We start from the raw sequence: 15,788 nt of genomic DNA, 5'->3' as shown, positions 1-15,788 counted from the left end.
TAAAGTGGAACCACACTTTCCTAGGAAAAATCCTGGCTACGGCCCTGCCTGAAGCCATTCAGACATGAAATTTTCAAAGATTTCCAATAAATGTAGTTTATCTCAAAATCTAATAGACCTGTTTGCATTTTGAATAATTTTAATATCTAGGGTGTCGATTGGAGATCGCCAGGCCCATCTGTTCGAAAATTCGGAAAATCGGCAAAAAAATGCCTTGGAAAATTGAAATTTTTTTTTGGAGTAAAGTTCGAAATCTATTTTTCATATTTATGCCAAAACTAGCTTCTATGCCAACTTTCAGGTCATTCTAGCCAGCAGAAAAATCGCGGGCCGAAATAGGTTAGTATTCATTTTTGAAGAATTGTTTTTTGTCATTGCATGTAAATTTTTTTTTCCAAAAAAACCTGCATTTGAATTGAAAGTATTGAAAGGAAGTCAAGTTTCATTAGGTACGGTTTTGGACAAAGTAATAGTGAATTTTTTCATCAATTCATTTGTCCGCTTTTTTAAAGTTAAGCCAATTGGTTCAAAGGTAATTCATGAATGATGTTCTTGTTACTACCAGAATTCGTTGCTGAGAAACTTGTTCGAAAGCTATATTCTATATGATTTCGTCAAAATACTGTTTCAGCCGATTCGAAGAGAAAAAAAAACGTGGCAACTCCACTGAAGAAAATGTTCAATTATAATTTACCTATATGCCACGATGTGGCGCTACACTAAGTCTATGTTGAGTTTATATTACAAAACAAAAAGCTCAAAACAAGAAGTCTCTTGTAGTTCAACTGCTCCATGCAACTTACCCATTGAGCGCTAGCGTCGTATGAGGGAACACAACGGAAAGACATATCCGTAGTTTTCTCGTTGTCTAACAAATGAAGACCGTATGTTTTGACCAAAATTGATGCAATTTACTGGAAATTTTCTCGTTCTCTTTTGAATTTACTACATTCAAAGCACTTTTTACAATCTGAAACAGACAACAAATGATAAAATTAGTAACTTCTATGACTGTGTTAGAAAAAATATGCGTTAACATATGTACGAATGGAAAAATGATTGAAATTTAATTAATAATAGAATTGGCAAAGAGCACCAACAATTAGAACTGATAACATATCGTATAGTCGGCTAATTTTAATGCGTTCCAAGAGCACGAAAAAATCTTAATATGACCAATTATCCTCTTGTGTTCTTTCTCGTTTTTCTGAGGGGACCGTTTTCGTGCATTCCTTTGTGCACGCACATTTTCTGATTACCACGTGACTAACCGTACAACTGCATGGTGCACGCTCTCGTCCCGACAAAAAGAGCGATCATTATACACAATACTATACGTGTGCAACATTCCGAAAATGTTCATGATACCGAAATTGATTTTTTTTTCGTTTGTCAGATTTTCGTCCAAACCAAATTAAGGCATCACCACTGGTATTCGAAGCAGTGTGAGCTGTTGGTGGCACCATTACAATTGATTTGATTTATAGAAATAAAACATTTTATTTTTATAAACAATTGAAATGATAGTTAAGGTAAAGAGAATTTTTTTACATGGGTCATTCACATAAAAAACTGTCAAATATACTTCCATGGTGCGATAGCAGCAAAGACTATCTGCACTGCACATTCCTATAAAACTTGTGTATGATCAACGATGGAGCTAAATTAAATGAGAGTGTCAATGTTATATGTTCGATAGGATTTCGACGTCTGGAACGTAGCATAGCATTTCCATTTTGGGAAAAAACTTGATGTTCTGTCACAAAATTTAATATTTGAATCATTTAAAAGATATTAAGCAGGATTCGGTACATTCTTTTCTGGTATCTGCTGACATCAGTCTGATTATTATTTTGAAATATTTTTTTGATTATGTTAAAATATAATACAAACTTCAAATATATAAAAAAGGGTTCTAAGGGTCTCTCAAAGAAACTCTTCATGCACATTGCACACTCTATATTTTGCATTTGATTTCAAAAAGAATCGTTTATTTTTCTTAATAGTTTCGATAGTTGGAAATGCAATCATTTATCGAACTGGAAGTACAAAAAATCGGCTACATTTCTGGTAATTGATATAATGCAGATTCGAATATGCTCTTTGATTGAAAAAGAAGAATGTTTCTCTTAATTTGCAGATTAACTACTGGATTTTCGAACGCCACCACTCATTCTATCGTTATACTTCGATAATTATACTGCCACCGAAATCAGCGCAAAAATGAATACAGAGAGACAGAAAAAGAAATGTTGACTGGGTATGTGTGTGCGTCTGCTTAATCACGATACACCGATGCTATGCCACGATAAATTAGCTGTGGAATGTGGCTACAATTTACCGTGTAGTATTTTATTCATGCCGGTTATTTAGCGGCCAAAGTGTTTCTGTATGACTGTGATGTGCATCTCGTGCACAATTTAAACAGTGTGGAGCAGAAGAGAAAGAAACAAAGCACAAAAGCAGAACAGCACTGACGCAGATTTGGATGTACAACACCAATCGATGCGCAAGTATCGAATAGACCGATTTATAACAGCACATCCTCCGGAATTCAGAAGGGCTAACAGGCACACGAAAAAAAGAGAAAACTAATTATCGTCAACATTTTTATTATACAGAAAATGACCTGTATGTGTTATCCACATTCTTTAGTATGATATTTTGAATGTGCAGGACCCTAACAATTTTGCGCAGTCAGTCTTACCGTACATGTGTGTACAACGGTAGCTTAATAACACACTTTACAGAAATCAAATGTTCATAAGTAAAAATGAAAATTATAAGTTCTTTTCGATTGGAAATACAGACGCATATTTACAGCGGCCAGAGAGAAGACAACAAAATTGATTCGCGCTGAACATTGGTTGGCTTGTTATGTGTGTGTACAGTCGGTTTTACCTAATGAATGCCTATAACATCGATTAAACTATGCTGTTGAATTTTCATGGCGTCTGATCCATAGAATAGGATCGGAGGGCATATCAATCCACACGGTCGCCTCCTTCGATTGACTAAATTCAATACGTGCCAAATTGTTGACTATTAAAACTGGTGACAAAATTAATATTAGAGATATGCTATTGGATTTTTACTAATAGGATGGTACATCGGAGTTGTACAACGTTTACTGTTGCAATTACCTGAAGACTTCATCGCATATTGTTAGACAAATACCAATTTAGCTATTGTATTTGCAGTATTCTTCTATTCAATCAATAGTACCAATCACGTCTACCATTAACGAATATCGCCTGGAAATGGAATTTCATACAGCATTTAAATATATCCGATTACTGCAAAGAATCTCTTAATCTTATGCTGATCGTTTCTCCAAAAGTTTACGGTTTTTCTGTCATCTATCTTTCCATTTATTCGGAATGACTCTGTTTTCGTATATTAGATATCCATTGGTGGGAGGTAAAATAGCGCATGTTCTTTTTTCTTCAATTTGAATATTTGAAAAAGAAGTATGCATACTTATTTTCAGTCGATTCTCTCTGACTAAAACCAAGGCATGTTTCTTTGGTACACACATTACGGAATGACATGTGTCAACTGTATGAATGTCTGTTCAGTTCACTCGCAATGTGAAGTGCAAATCAGGCCCAAGTTTATGGATTGGTCGTTGAGCGTCAATGCTATCAAAGTTTGTCATTTAGCTTGCACTGAAACATACTTCCTTTTATTGCTTTGAAATGGACGAACCAACGTTCTTTTTCGTCTCACCAATAGATATGCAATATTACGATTTTGATTGATTTGCATTTGTCTGGTTATATCGTCTTTTGTATGATCGTTCTTTTTGACGTGCTACATATGCGTGGTGGACGACTGGTGGTAGAATGTTCAGTATCGATGTCCATGAAACTTTTGAATCGTTTCATCCTGAACATTTTATGGTGGTTTTTAAATAGTTCTCGTAATAAAAAAAAAGAATACGTGAAACCACCGTCGAGTCAATTTACATGCTGTACATATTTACATCACTTTGTTCATTTTCTGATGTTTCCAAATGTTATATTGATAAAATGCAATTACGCTTTGCGGAAATGTACAAGGGTCAATTAAAAATTCATTACAGTTTTGGATGGTAATTTGAGTTTGTGGTTTACCAAGATTTCCTAGTGTTGGCTATGACAATCCAAATAAAATCAGCAGAGGTAATTTCTGTTTCTATTAAGAGATATTTTTTGGTTTGTTTTTCGAATTTAATTTCAATAAAAACAATCCCTATTCGGATAGAGTACATGAAATAAATATAAATTAATTAATTTTCGCGTTTCGACATATTTATCTAAATATCAGAGCGAACGTTTGGACCAACAACGATGTATGAATCTGCATTGATTTCAGCGTTAATGATTCCTTTTATTCATACGTTGTTCGGTTCACTTCAAAGTCGGGATAATTTTGAGCATCGGATGCAATTTCGCATTAAGTGAAATAGCTCATATAATTTATACGCCTGAGAATATGGATCGTAAAATAAACGGTTGGACATAACTAAATATCCATTGCAAATTAAAATCAAATATTCATTGCACGGCTCACAAAATGAATGTCCATTTGGGTCGTACGACCCAATCCAACACGGACCTGACAATGAGAAATGTGAGGGAGAAAACGTCAATAACGAGTTAGTAAACGCGTCAAATATTGGCACAGGTTCAGTTTCGAAACAGTATTTAGAAAAATGAGACAATGAATTATTAGTTGGTTCCACGCATACAATATCGATCAATTATACACCGGACGTTATTAAAGTTAGAGATTGATGGACTTCCCATGGGAGTCTCTCTCTCCCTCATCATGCCATACTAGGCAACAGTCATTCAATAATTTTACTCAGCAACGTCTTCTGAGAAGGAAGACTCTTCTCATTTCATGCCAACTTGCCAAGTGTGCACGATGCCACAGTTTCTCCACAAACAATAAACTCATGCATTTCAATTTACTCATAACTTCTAAAGAGTTGAATTCCTAACTCGGTATGTGCACCGACAATCAAACACATCTTCGTATATTTTCATTTGCATTTTGTGCATTTTCATGTGCGTTCTGTCGTTGTCTTACATGAAATATTCTTGTTTTCCATTTTGCCTTTTCCTCATTTTTATGTTTATGTGTTACATAGCATTCAAATAGGTTTCATTACATCGGTTTATAAATGATTTATTGAAATAATACTCAATTTTGGCTGATGCTCATTCAAACAGTATTTGCGGAATGGTTTTCTTTCGCCTAAGCGTTTTTGTCTTTACATTGAACTTTTATCAATCAAATACAACGTTCTTACGTTTATTCATCACTTTATTGTATCAATTATTGTATTTCGGTAGCTAACTAAAGAAGCAACTCTCTACAGCTGATTGTTTTTATTCTTCATGAACGAAAATTAAAAAAAAAGCCCATCTAGAATTACGTTCTTTTATAAACATAACAATGATGTATATGATGATGAATATGAAGTATAAAAATATTTGGTGACCAGTATTCTTAAACCATATGTGTTTCACTACTTTCAATTTCAATTATATATGCTTCGTTTTCTCATTCTACTCTCCCAACTGCATAATGCGTTCACAAATGGTTTGCTGCAGTAAATGTAAATGTGCAAATGAATTGTGCGCTCACTTGACCATTTCGTGTATATGCAATTTATGGGCCATAAATCATAAATGGTTAATTGCGCAATTAAAAAGAGTACTCAATGCTCATTCCATTTGTATTTGGATAAATTTTAATTAGATAGATTTATCCATTGATTGGTTCACCATGATGGGTGAAATGGAAAATGATAAATATGACCAGGATTATTCAGAGACTAAACCATTAACCGAATGCATTCGATGCATTAGTTCCAGATGCATCAATTTCTGGTCGATCATCACACCGGAAAAAAATGACCACTTGAAAATGAATTTAGTTGTAATTATTATACATTAGGTTTATTTAAATTCTACAAATCGAATCGCATGAATTCAATCGATTTTTGGATAGCACACGTTCCATAAAGCACTTATTTTCAATTAACGCATTCATATGAGCACATGCCAGGGAAGCACTCCCCAAGCACGTAACATGTAAAAACCGCAAACACATTATGGATGGTTCAAAACAAGATACCAATCGTACTTGGGCAAACTTAAGATGTTGGCGCACTTCTGGTTGGCCTTTTATTTTGTTTTCTCTTCATTGATCGCTTGTTCGACTTGTTGCCATCATTGATTTCTTTATTTTTATGACTCTATATTCAGTTTGTTACGATTCATTTTGATTTCTATTCATCCGGTTAACCGGTGGTGTTAAAGTACGCGAAATCGTTTATAAACCATTTAAATTTCGGTCGCGAGCATGAGCCCAGAGAAAAAAACCAATCGGCGTATCTTTCTGACTGATGCTGTTCTTTGTGCTATGCTGTTGATGCTACTGACGGCTCGTGCACGAGGCTGTGTTTTTTTTATTCCATTCATTTTAGGTGTTTTCAACTCGCTGCTAATATACTGTGATTAGTGTGGTTTTCTTTCCTGTATTTAATGTGCAATTTTCCCTCCAATATATAATCCAATGTGATTTAGTAAGTTGAAATAAAATGCGTGATAGGAATTGCAACAGTGCAAAAAAAACCGATACGCTGCACTCAACCACAAAAAGTGCACAGTTCATTTCGTAACCATCAACAAGTTTCCGAAACACCATGTTTCAGGTTGAGTACATTCGGTAATGCTCACTTGATGAATCATCTGAAAATGTTCAAAGTATAAATGAAGAGTAAGACAGAGAGGGAGCGAGAGAAAAGAAGGAGAAAATTTCATTTTTCTTCTTGATTTCTTCTTCTTTTGTATTGATGAAGATCGTTAGTGATCGTCTGAATGGAGCGCTCGCGTTATATCGTTCACTGTAACCACACAATACACTTTTGTATTACATTGATGAAGTGAAAAAATACAACGTGAATAAATATGTGTACAACAAGAAGATTATACTCAATAAACAAATTAAAGTAAATTAATTTGCAAAGTTCGTGGCCCAAACACACTTCAGGCACGCGTACACACGATTATTTATACATATGTTATTATTAACTTTGTGATCGGCAAATGCACTTTTTCGATCGATTACAATGAATGTAGATTTGAAATGATTTCATTCCGGACTAAAACTGTCATCATGAATCAAACCAGCAAATGATTATATCATATGGTTATGGGTTCAATTGAAGTAGAAAAAAACTGGTCACATATGCCTATTCAGTTTTGTATTGTTGCTGAGCAAGTTTTTTTAGTTTACAGTTAGTTTTTTACTAGAAATAATTTACTGAAATTTACAACGGTGATAATGAAATTCGTACATTCGCACATTGAATTTGTTTTTTTTTTTAACTTGTAAAGCAGCTCAACAACAATTTGTGACTACCTGACAGTCAATCATTGTTCGGATTTAAACCCATTTCTCTTTTTTGACTTTTTTTCAGGGCCATAAATACACTTTCTGATATTCCACTCGAGCGATTTAATACTAAAAAAACCAGGAAATTATTACATATTACACATCAAATTTTAGTGTGCTTCAACAAAGAAGAGAATCGTGAAAGAGATGATGAAAAAAATTAGTAAAACAAAGTACATATCCCCAAATCAAATGATATGTGATGAATTGAATTCAGAAATCATTTTTTCGTGGTTTTGATTCCCTGTGATATAATGACCACTTGAAATCATTTTAATGACGCCAACATCTTGACTCTGCTCTGTTATGGTTCATTGATATTTTAAACAACCATTGTAATTGACACCGAAGTTTCGTGTTCATTTCTCGACACACAGGTATTACAGAAAAAAAATACTCTTGTCTAGTTGAATTTCTTTCCACATTATCCTTATTCTTCATTTCACTGACTCTGTAAAAGATTCATTGATCGATGTCATAATTCTTCAATGAGCAGCCCGATCATTCGGCCAGTTAATCACCAAAAACAAAGTACTTTGAAAATATTACGTTTATTCTCGAAAGTATTATCCGCACTCGACAAATTACTATAATTTTTTTGTTGATGCTTTAGCTCATGGTATACGATATATATATATATATATAGATAGATAGCGTACAAGAAGAACATCAAATGAGCTCAATATTTTTGTTAATTATTTTTTTTCCACCAAAATTGTAACTAATCCTTTCTTCAGTGCATGTATATTTATATGGATATTAAACATTCTTTGGTTTGGATTTTGTTTGTTGTGTTGAGAAGAACACGTTAAAAGAGAGCATTTTTTTCAAACGTTCTAATTTCATTTGTCTTCTGTGGCTTGACGATTTGTCTGCATTTCAGTTTTTATCGGTTCGTTCTCCAGATTTTTCTTTATTCTCTTCACATTCCCCTTTTCATAAAGAATTTTTACAGTCTCGCATGCGATCACTATAATTAAGTGATGATTAAATTCTTTTTTAAGCAATAGTCCAACAAGCGATACAATGAAAAACCTTTTATCTATTGATTCGGACAAATGATTGCGTTGACAATCGACAATCGGTTATACAAATTTGTGTTCCATTTTTTTTCTTCAGACAAACTGAATAAAATATATGTTGCAGTGATTTTTCTAAACTCACACTATCAAACGATTAATACTTAGAAAAGTTCACGAAATTTAGTATGATTTTACACACATTTCAAATTGCATTAAGTAAACTTTGATGCCGATCAACCATGATCAATCATGGATGTATTCCAAACGAAAGGGGCAATAACTCAAATATGCCAACTCAGACTGTCCAAATCCGACATGGCTGCAGTGTTGCACATTGTACGTTAGCCGATATTCATATGGGTCGGCAAATTATGGCATACCAAATGTATCAAGTCTATAATTTTCAAATGCACGCAAATTTCGGGACGAAACTCGAAAAAAAATATACCGAGAATAAAACAAACTACACTACGAAAAAGAGACCATAATTGAGAGTCTGGGAAAAACGAAGTGGCATTACAGGAACATAGACACGCTGAAACGTAGCATAAAACCAAAATACTCAAAAGCGAAACATGCATCTCCTATCATACCCATGTGAATTCATGTTTCATTTTTGCGTATTTTTTTTTTCTTTCAGTGTATCTATGCTCTTGTAATGCCACTTTTTTTCTTATCTACTTAATTGTGAGAATCAAAATGTGGCCAACTAGGGGATATGGTGGTTCATATGTGTTTAATTTTATATTTTACCACAGTAAAAATCAATCCTTTTTCATAAATGTAAAAGAAACAGTTTGCCGGTGCAATTTTTGAGGAATTTATGTAAATGCTCTGTGAAATGTCAGAAATGATGATCTAAAGGGCTTGTATTACCATGCACTCAAGCATGTTGATTTATTTTTCTTAAATGGATATGCAAACACTCGATTACATATTAAAGAACTGGAAACGATCGATTTTTGGAGTTCAATGACAACTGCATAGTGTCTCAGCCTTAAAATCTCACTATAGCAAACAAAATCGAAAATAGCATTAAATATAGTCCGCTTTTACCAACGGCAGAACATGTCGAATATTTGGACGCGCCACGGCTTTTTTTAGTCATACATTTGCAGCGTATAAATGGTAGATATTAGAAAGAACTATAGAGATAAAAATAAGACAGACGTATGCACATTCGTAAACATCAAAAACGCTTTAAATATTGTGGGTATAGTATTGTGCATATTGTAGAAGTCATTGCGAGAACTCGCAAAGATCCGCAGAAAGTGTCGTAGCGCATTCATCAATACTCTAATTTGAAGTAAAATGATTCAGTTGCACTAATAAACGCCGTTAATAAATTGGTAAATATGTCAACATGAGATGTTAGTAAAACAGGTGCTCGTTCACATATTACATTGATAATGGCTTGTACGTTTTTTCTCATTAGACAAGTAAATACAAAGAATGATGCAAGATTTCATCAAATGGAAGAAACCGAAGAATGGTCAGGAGCCGGGTCGGCTATTCAGTATTTTGACATTCATGGGATACGTCGAAATAAGGACGCATTTAAGAATGTCAGTATCTGCGCTCGTGTGAGAGAAAGATTATTTTTTGGAATGAATGAATTATTCTAGAGTTGGTATGTAATGCGCAAACGAACAAAAAACGAGTTTATTTATGCAAATTGAGTTCGTAGCTAACGCATTTATATATAACTTTTTTTCTCAACCGCTTTCAAAATTCCGCTCGCAACATTTTTAGCCGCCGAAAATACAAGAAACAAAGATAATGGAAGCATTTTTTATAACGTGACAACCTATTTTTTGTGATTCAAATATTTTGCCTTTGTTTTATCGCAAAATTCTTTATGTTCTGCTCAAATCCGTCAATTACAATGGACTAAACAAATTTACTGCAATATAGAACGTTGAGTTGCTAAATTCATTCTTTTTTCTGAATCAGAAGAAATTCGATCTATTCTCCATTTTTTGTTTTATTCTTAGCTTCAAATATGTGTTATGACCAACAAAAAAGGCTTTAAAAAACATAAATATCATTTAATTAAAGACCCTCAAACTTATTTTGAATAACTAGAATTTGAACCAAGAAGCTAGACATGAATTGCTTTCTTTTTCGATAATAGTTTCGTGTACGCCAGAAATATGGACCGTAAAATATTTTTCCTTTTCATATTAATCAACTGCAACTGCAGCTTCTACTGTAAATTGTATTACATTGAATTTTTGGTTGAAAACATTTTTGATTAGCCGTTTGATTTCGTTTTCATCAGCTACCTTTTAAATGAACAAATAAAGAACTCTGAAGTAATAATCCGAGGTGGTCTTTAATACATAATTGCTAAAATTATGAAAGTCTTGCAAATTTGATGTCAAACCCAAATTATCAAGGTGAATGGATATAAGTGGTAATTTTCTCGCTTATGATCAAATTCCAACACACCATTCAACTTCGATTATTACAATGCATAATTATTGATAACAACAATTATATGCAAATGCAGAGAGAGAGAGAGAGAGAGAGAGAGAGAGGGAGCGAGGGAGAGAGAGAAAGATGTTATGTTTCCGTTGTTTAATAAAAAAAATGTTGACATTATGCAAACAAACTTGAACGTATTTATTCATTTTCTCAGTCATTTTATGTATTATTAGCATATTTTATTGAGAATTCGGGAATATTCCCTTGCACGAAGATTTTATAACGTAATATTTGTTTTAACTATCCACTTAACGGAAGAAAATATAGAAATTAATAAGATGACTTACTTATTTGATATGCACGATATAATGTCTATCGATTCTTTGTATCGCTCGATGTATTTTAACTAAATTGAGCTAAGGTTTCCGTGGAGGCACTTCAATCAATGATGATCAATCACTCTATTTTGAATACGTGTTGATTGCTTTAAATTTCACCAACAATTTACAATGAGTAAAAAAATGGGAATTGATTAAAAAAAAACATTGATCTATGTATAATTGGAACAAAGATATGGATGCTTCTTTTTATTGTTTATTCAATCAATTTGACATAAAATGTCACAATGTACGTAGGCGTTTGACTGTTGTACTCGAACAAAAATTTTCTATGTTAACTTTTGTCTTATTTTTTTGTAATGAATTCAGGGGATTGATTTTTATTTTTCTCTGATTTACATTTACTATCTAAATTCACCGTTCAATTAATCACATAATTTGAGGTCATTGAAACTAGAAGAGATCTATTTGGATATAAATTCACGAGGAAATTTGTGCGTACATTTGGGGAAAAAATCACTAAAATTGACACTTATGCAAATTGTTTATGCGGAAATTTCCATTATAATATTGATTTGTTTTATTTTTGCTGTTCGGTCAATGTCTGATTCACTCGTTTTTAAAATTCATACGATGAGTGTGTCCTGTTCGGTTTTCTCCTTATTTTCAATGCGATTCGATGTTTGATCAATCACAGTTTTATTAATTCATCTCATATGCAAACGTTTGTTCAAACTAACCAATCAATTGAGACTGGATAGACTTGTTATAAAGCACTTTTTGTATTTTTGTTATTGTTTTCGAAAAAAAACATTGTTCTACTAAAGGTACACCATATTTTCCTTTATCTCTGACAACTTTATTCCATGTAATAAAATGTTCAAGTTTTGGTCCTACAATCGAAACCTTCGGAAATTGTTCACATGTATGGATATGATTTTCTACACACACGCACTCTGGCTAAATTAGAGGAAACGGTATTTGTTGCCCAGTTTATAAAACAATGAAGTATGTGCATGGTTTTTTTTGCCGGAACCTAAATTAATTTCTCACTGTTTCTGAATAATAATGGCAATAAGAATGGAAATCGGAACACGTGCAACTGATTTTCGATTTGTTTACACCATTTGCTTCATTTTTGATCGTATACTTCAACGAGTTGTTCTGAACAAATACGTTTTTTTATGTGGTTTTTAAGTATTTTATAATGTGATGAGTTGAAACTGCTCGGTTACGATCCGATCCGATTATGATGTGATATTGACCAAAGGGTGGTGAACAATGGAACGTATCAATAACGATGGATATCCAAAAAAAATGTGTGGCATCAATCGAAATTTGGTGAGCAACCCGCTGTTGAAAGGTGAGAATGTGATGGAACGATGCTGGAGGTGCAATAATGCGCCACTAATTTTGTTTTAACTAACCGAATATTTTCACTAAATTTCTCACTATTTTATCATGTGCGTACACACCGTACAGACAACAGAGAATTTCACTGCTTTTTTTGCTCTTGTCGAATACAGCAAAAGATATTGATTACAAAAAAAATAGCAACAACAATGGCTGGGAGGACTTGACGAAAAAGATTTTTTCCACGATGCACACAAGCTATGACGAGAAACTTAGATTGATTGGCGCGCATACGATACACACTGCGCTGTCGTTCGAATCGAACTAGCCTTGTGATGCACTCTCAGCTTGAGGGTATACGGCGCCTGAGTAAACAAACCGATCAAACAGAACAACCACATTCACACAACGATTGAACGGATGAACACGGCACGCACACACTCACAGCGACTACTGTCGGTAGTCGAATCGCTCACAGGCCCACATGACACAACCAAGTAATAATGAAAGAAAAAACGAAAAATGTTCCTGAAAACAACAGCGATAGCAGCAGAAGCAGCACATCGCGGCTGTATGTACGATGTACATATGTATATAGGTTCGTGTGTGTGTGTGTATGTGTTTATGTGTTTATGTGTGTTTGCAAAGAACAACGGGCACATTCCACGTTGCCAGCATTGAATAGCATGAAATACATAGCTGTATGGTATAGAGATGAAAGCACGACACAGGAAAAAATAAGCATTTACTGGTTCAATTGTGCTGTACTGTGTGTTTTTGTAACATTCAATGCCGTATTCGAACAAAGACACGCCTTCTGTTAACTCCCTCTGCGTCGTCTATTTCGTTTCTGCTGCTGGTGTTGTTGTACAAGTGACTATCATCGTCGTATGAAACCGAATCAATTGATATATGCAGACAGACTCAGCCCCACTACGTCAGCATTTTGCAATATTCAACTTAGTAGTGCTAACGAAGCGACTTACCGTGAGGAAAAAACCACCGGCGCTTTTTTTCATTCCTGTCCATACCAAATTCTTACCCCTTCTGCCGATTTACGGCAATAATTCATTTGCCAATTTATTGAGCAGCATATATGAGTACACACAATGTTAAAACAATGTTCCATCACAATACTGAATAATGGATAATCATCAATTATGGCTCTTCAATCGTACATACATTGCCAAAGTACTGATGGATAGCAATGTGTTTAATTTCAGTCTATCTTCTTCCAATATACAATGAATTCTTGCCAATCAATATACGAAATATATGTATCCCTTCGCACATCGATCGATTTTGTGGCGCAACGCCAATTGGTAGACACCGTGCAATTAAATTGAAGGGAAGAAAACAATTTTTTAGGTTCAAATGATTTTGATATTTAATGCACACACACATAAATAAATGGTAAACTCAACTTTGTTGGGAGAGACGGTGAAGAAAAACATATTCGAGTTTTCGTCTGGATCGATGGAAAATTTAAAGAACATTCACCTTCCCGTGATTATGCCAAAAATGGTGTACAGCAGTGCCATTCATCGGTGCACGGCTACTGACAGCAACTCTGAAAACGTCTGATCATTGACAGTCAATCTTAAGCACTGTATATGCGACACATCTTTTATTTACAGAGTACGTCTTATGTAGCAAAAACACCGGATGAACATGACAATTTAATTTTAAAACTTGGTTGAAATTCAAATAAAAGAATGGATTCGGAGGCCGACATAGAGGCGTTTGTATTAGGAGGCTAGCAATATTCGATTATATAACAAAGATGATTGAAATAAAGTTCGTTGTATTGCTCTACGTTCGTTTGATACGATTTTATGTCTCGAAAAGGAACTCTACAAAATTGAAAGTAAAACAGCGTTCAGTTATTCACTTAACCGGTGCTTTCGCAATCTATTAGTCAGAGTCACATAATTTTTATATGCAAATTATTAACAAGTCCAAAACAACAAATACATTGAGCGTCCACACATTTTTATGCTCTATTAAAGACGGTTAATTATTATTACACACTTTTTGGCAAACATACGATCCTCTATTTTTTGACTGATTAGATGGAAAAACTTGCAAATTTTATTCTAAATTTACTCCAACATAGACATACATTCTTTTTTTTTTAAATACACTTCCACCATGAAAACAACGAAATTTCGAATATAAAATGCGCATTGTTCACGAAATGCCACCATTAAAAAGGGACTAACAATAAAATAATCAACAAAACCGTACGAAAAGATATCAGAATCACCAACAAGAGATATGGGAAACATTTGATTTGAAACATTTGTACCAAATGATACGAATTATTATTTCCAACGTCGTTTTTTAATGTAAATTGTTCCTATTTTTGGTAAACCGTCCATTACAAACCAGTTTTTCTTTATTTTCGATGAAAGTGATGCTATTGTTTAATTGGTTTAATTATTGGTATTGCATTATTGTTGTCGTCTTAACTTAATCTACGTCAATTGAAATCCACATTGACCGTTTTTATGCAATCAAAAAACCCTCTCAAACGCTGGATTAGTTTTGGAGTCATTCTATCCTTGGATTTATTCACTGATAGGACAGCAGCAGGGGCTCATTTTTTTTCGAAGCGCTTGACCGCGGTATTTGGACGCATTTTACATTTTGTGATTGAACGCAAATTGCATAGGGAACTTATCTCTTGACCGTTAACTTTGAACGTAAACTGTAATTCTAGAACACAAAATCATGACGGAAATTCATCAAATGAAATCATTTTTGATTATTTTTGATCAAAATTAAAAAACGAAAAAACAAATGAACTATAAAATATTCTTTTATTTCAACATTTGTTTTCTTATCTCGACTCTTTTGACCGGACATTTTATTTCGTTCGAATTCTTGACAAGAATGACAAAGTTTACATACAAATTTTTGCGTTATACAGAATAATCCATACGAAATTTGCATTCGACCGCAAAATCATGGATCGCGGTCAGGCGTTTAGATAAAATGGGCCCCAGATGAAATATGCGCTTAAATCTTCTCTGGATATAATAATCGATTCGTGTTGTGCATTGTACAATCTTCGGTAATCGCACCACACCGTATGTAAACTGTGCAATCGCCGAGGTCACATCAGCTAATGGGCTAAAACTACAAATGCATTTTTGCCCGAACAACAACAAGAAAAAACAACATCAACAACGGC

General features: G+C 34.0%; 1 protein-coding gene across 7 annotated transcripts in view; it reads right to left on the bottom strand.

Moving 5' to 3' along the window:
• Window positions 1-12,958, bottom strand: part of LOC129574056 (transcription factor AP-2-epsilon) — a 35,935-nt gene extending 22,977 nt beyond the window's left edge. For all 7 annotated transcript variants that reach the window (XM_055455402.1, XM_055455397.1, XM_055455403.1 and 4 more), the window contains exons 1-2: window positions 11,249-12,958; window positions 804-970 (exon numbers count right to left, since the gene is read on the bottom strand). In XM_055455402.1, coding sequence (XP_055311377.1) covers window positions 804-848 — 45 coding nt within the window. In that variant the 5' untranslated portion in view covers window positions 849-970; window positions 11,249-12,958. The remainder of the gene's footprint in view (window positions 1-803; window positions 971-11,248) is intronic.
• Window positions 12,959-15,788: the final 2,830 nt, after the last annotated feature.

This window comes from Sitodiplosis mosellana, unplaced genomic scaffold, assembly GCF_009176505.1.
Source record: "Sitodiplosis mosellana isolate CC-2019 unplaced genomic scaffold, AAFC_SMos_1.0 Smas_scaffold_6150, whole genome shotgun sequence".
NCBI classification, from domain to species: domain Eukaryota; kingdom Metazoa; phylum Arthropoda; class Insecta; order Diptera; family Cecidomyiidae; genus Sitodiplosis; species Sitodiplosis mosellana.
This window is presented reverse-complemented; position numbering and strand designations above follow the sequence as displayed.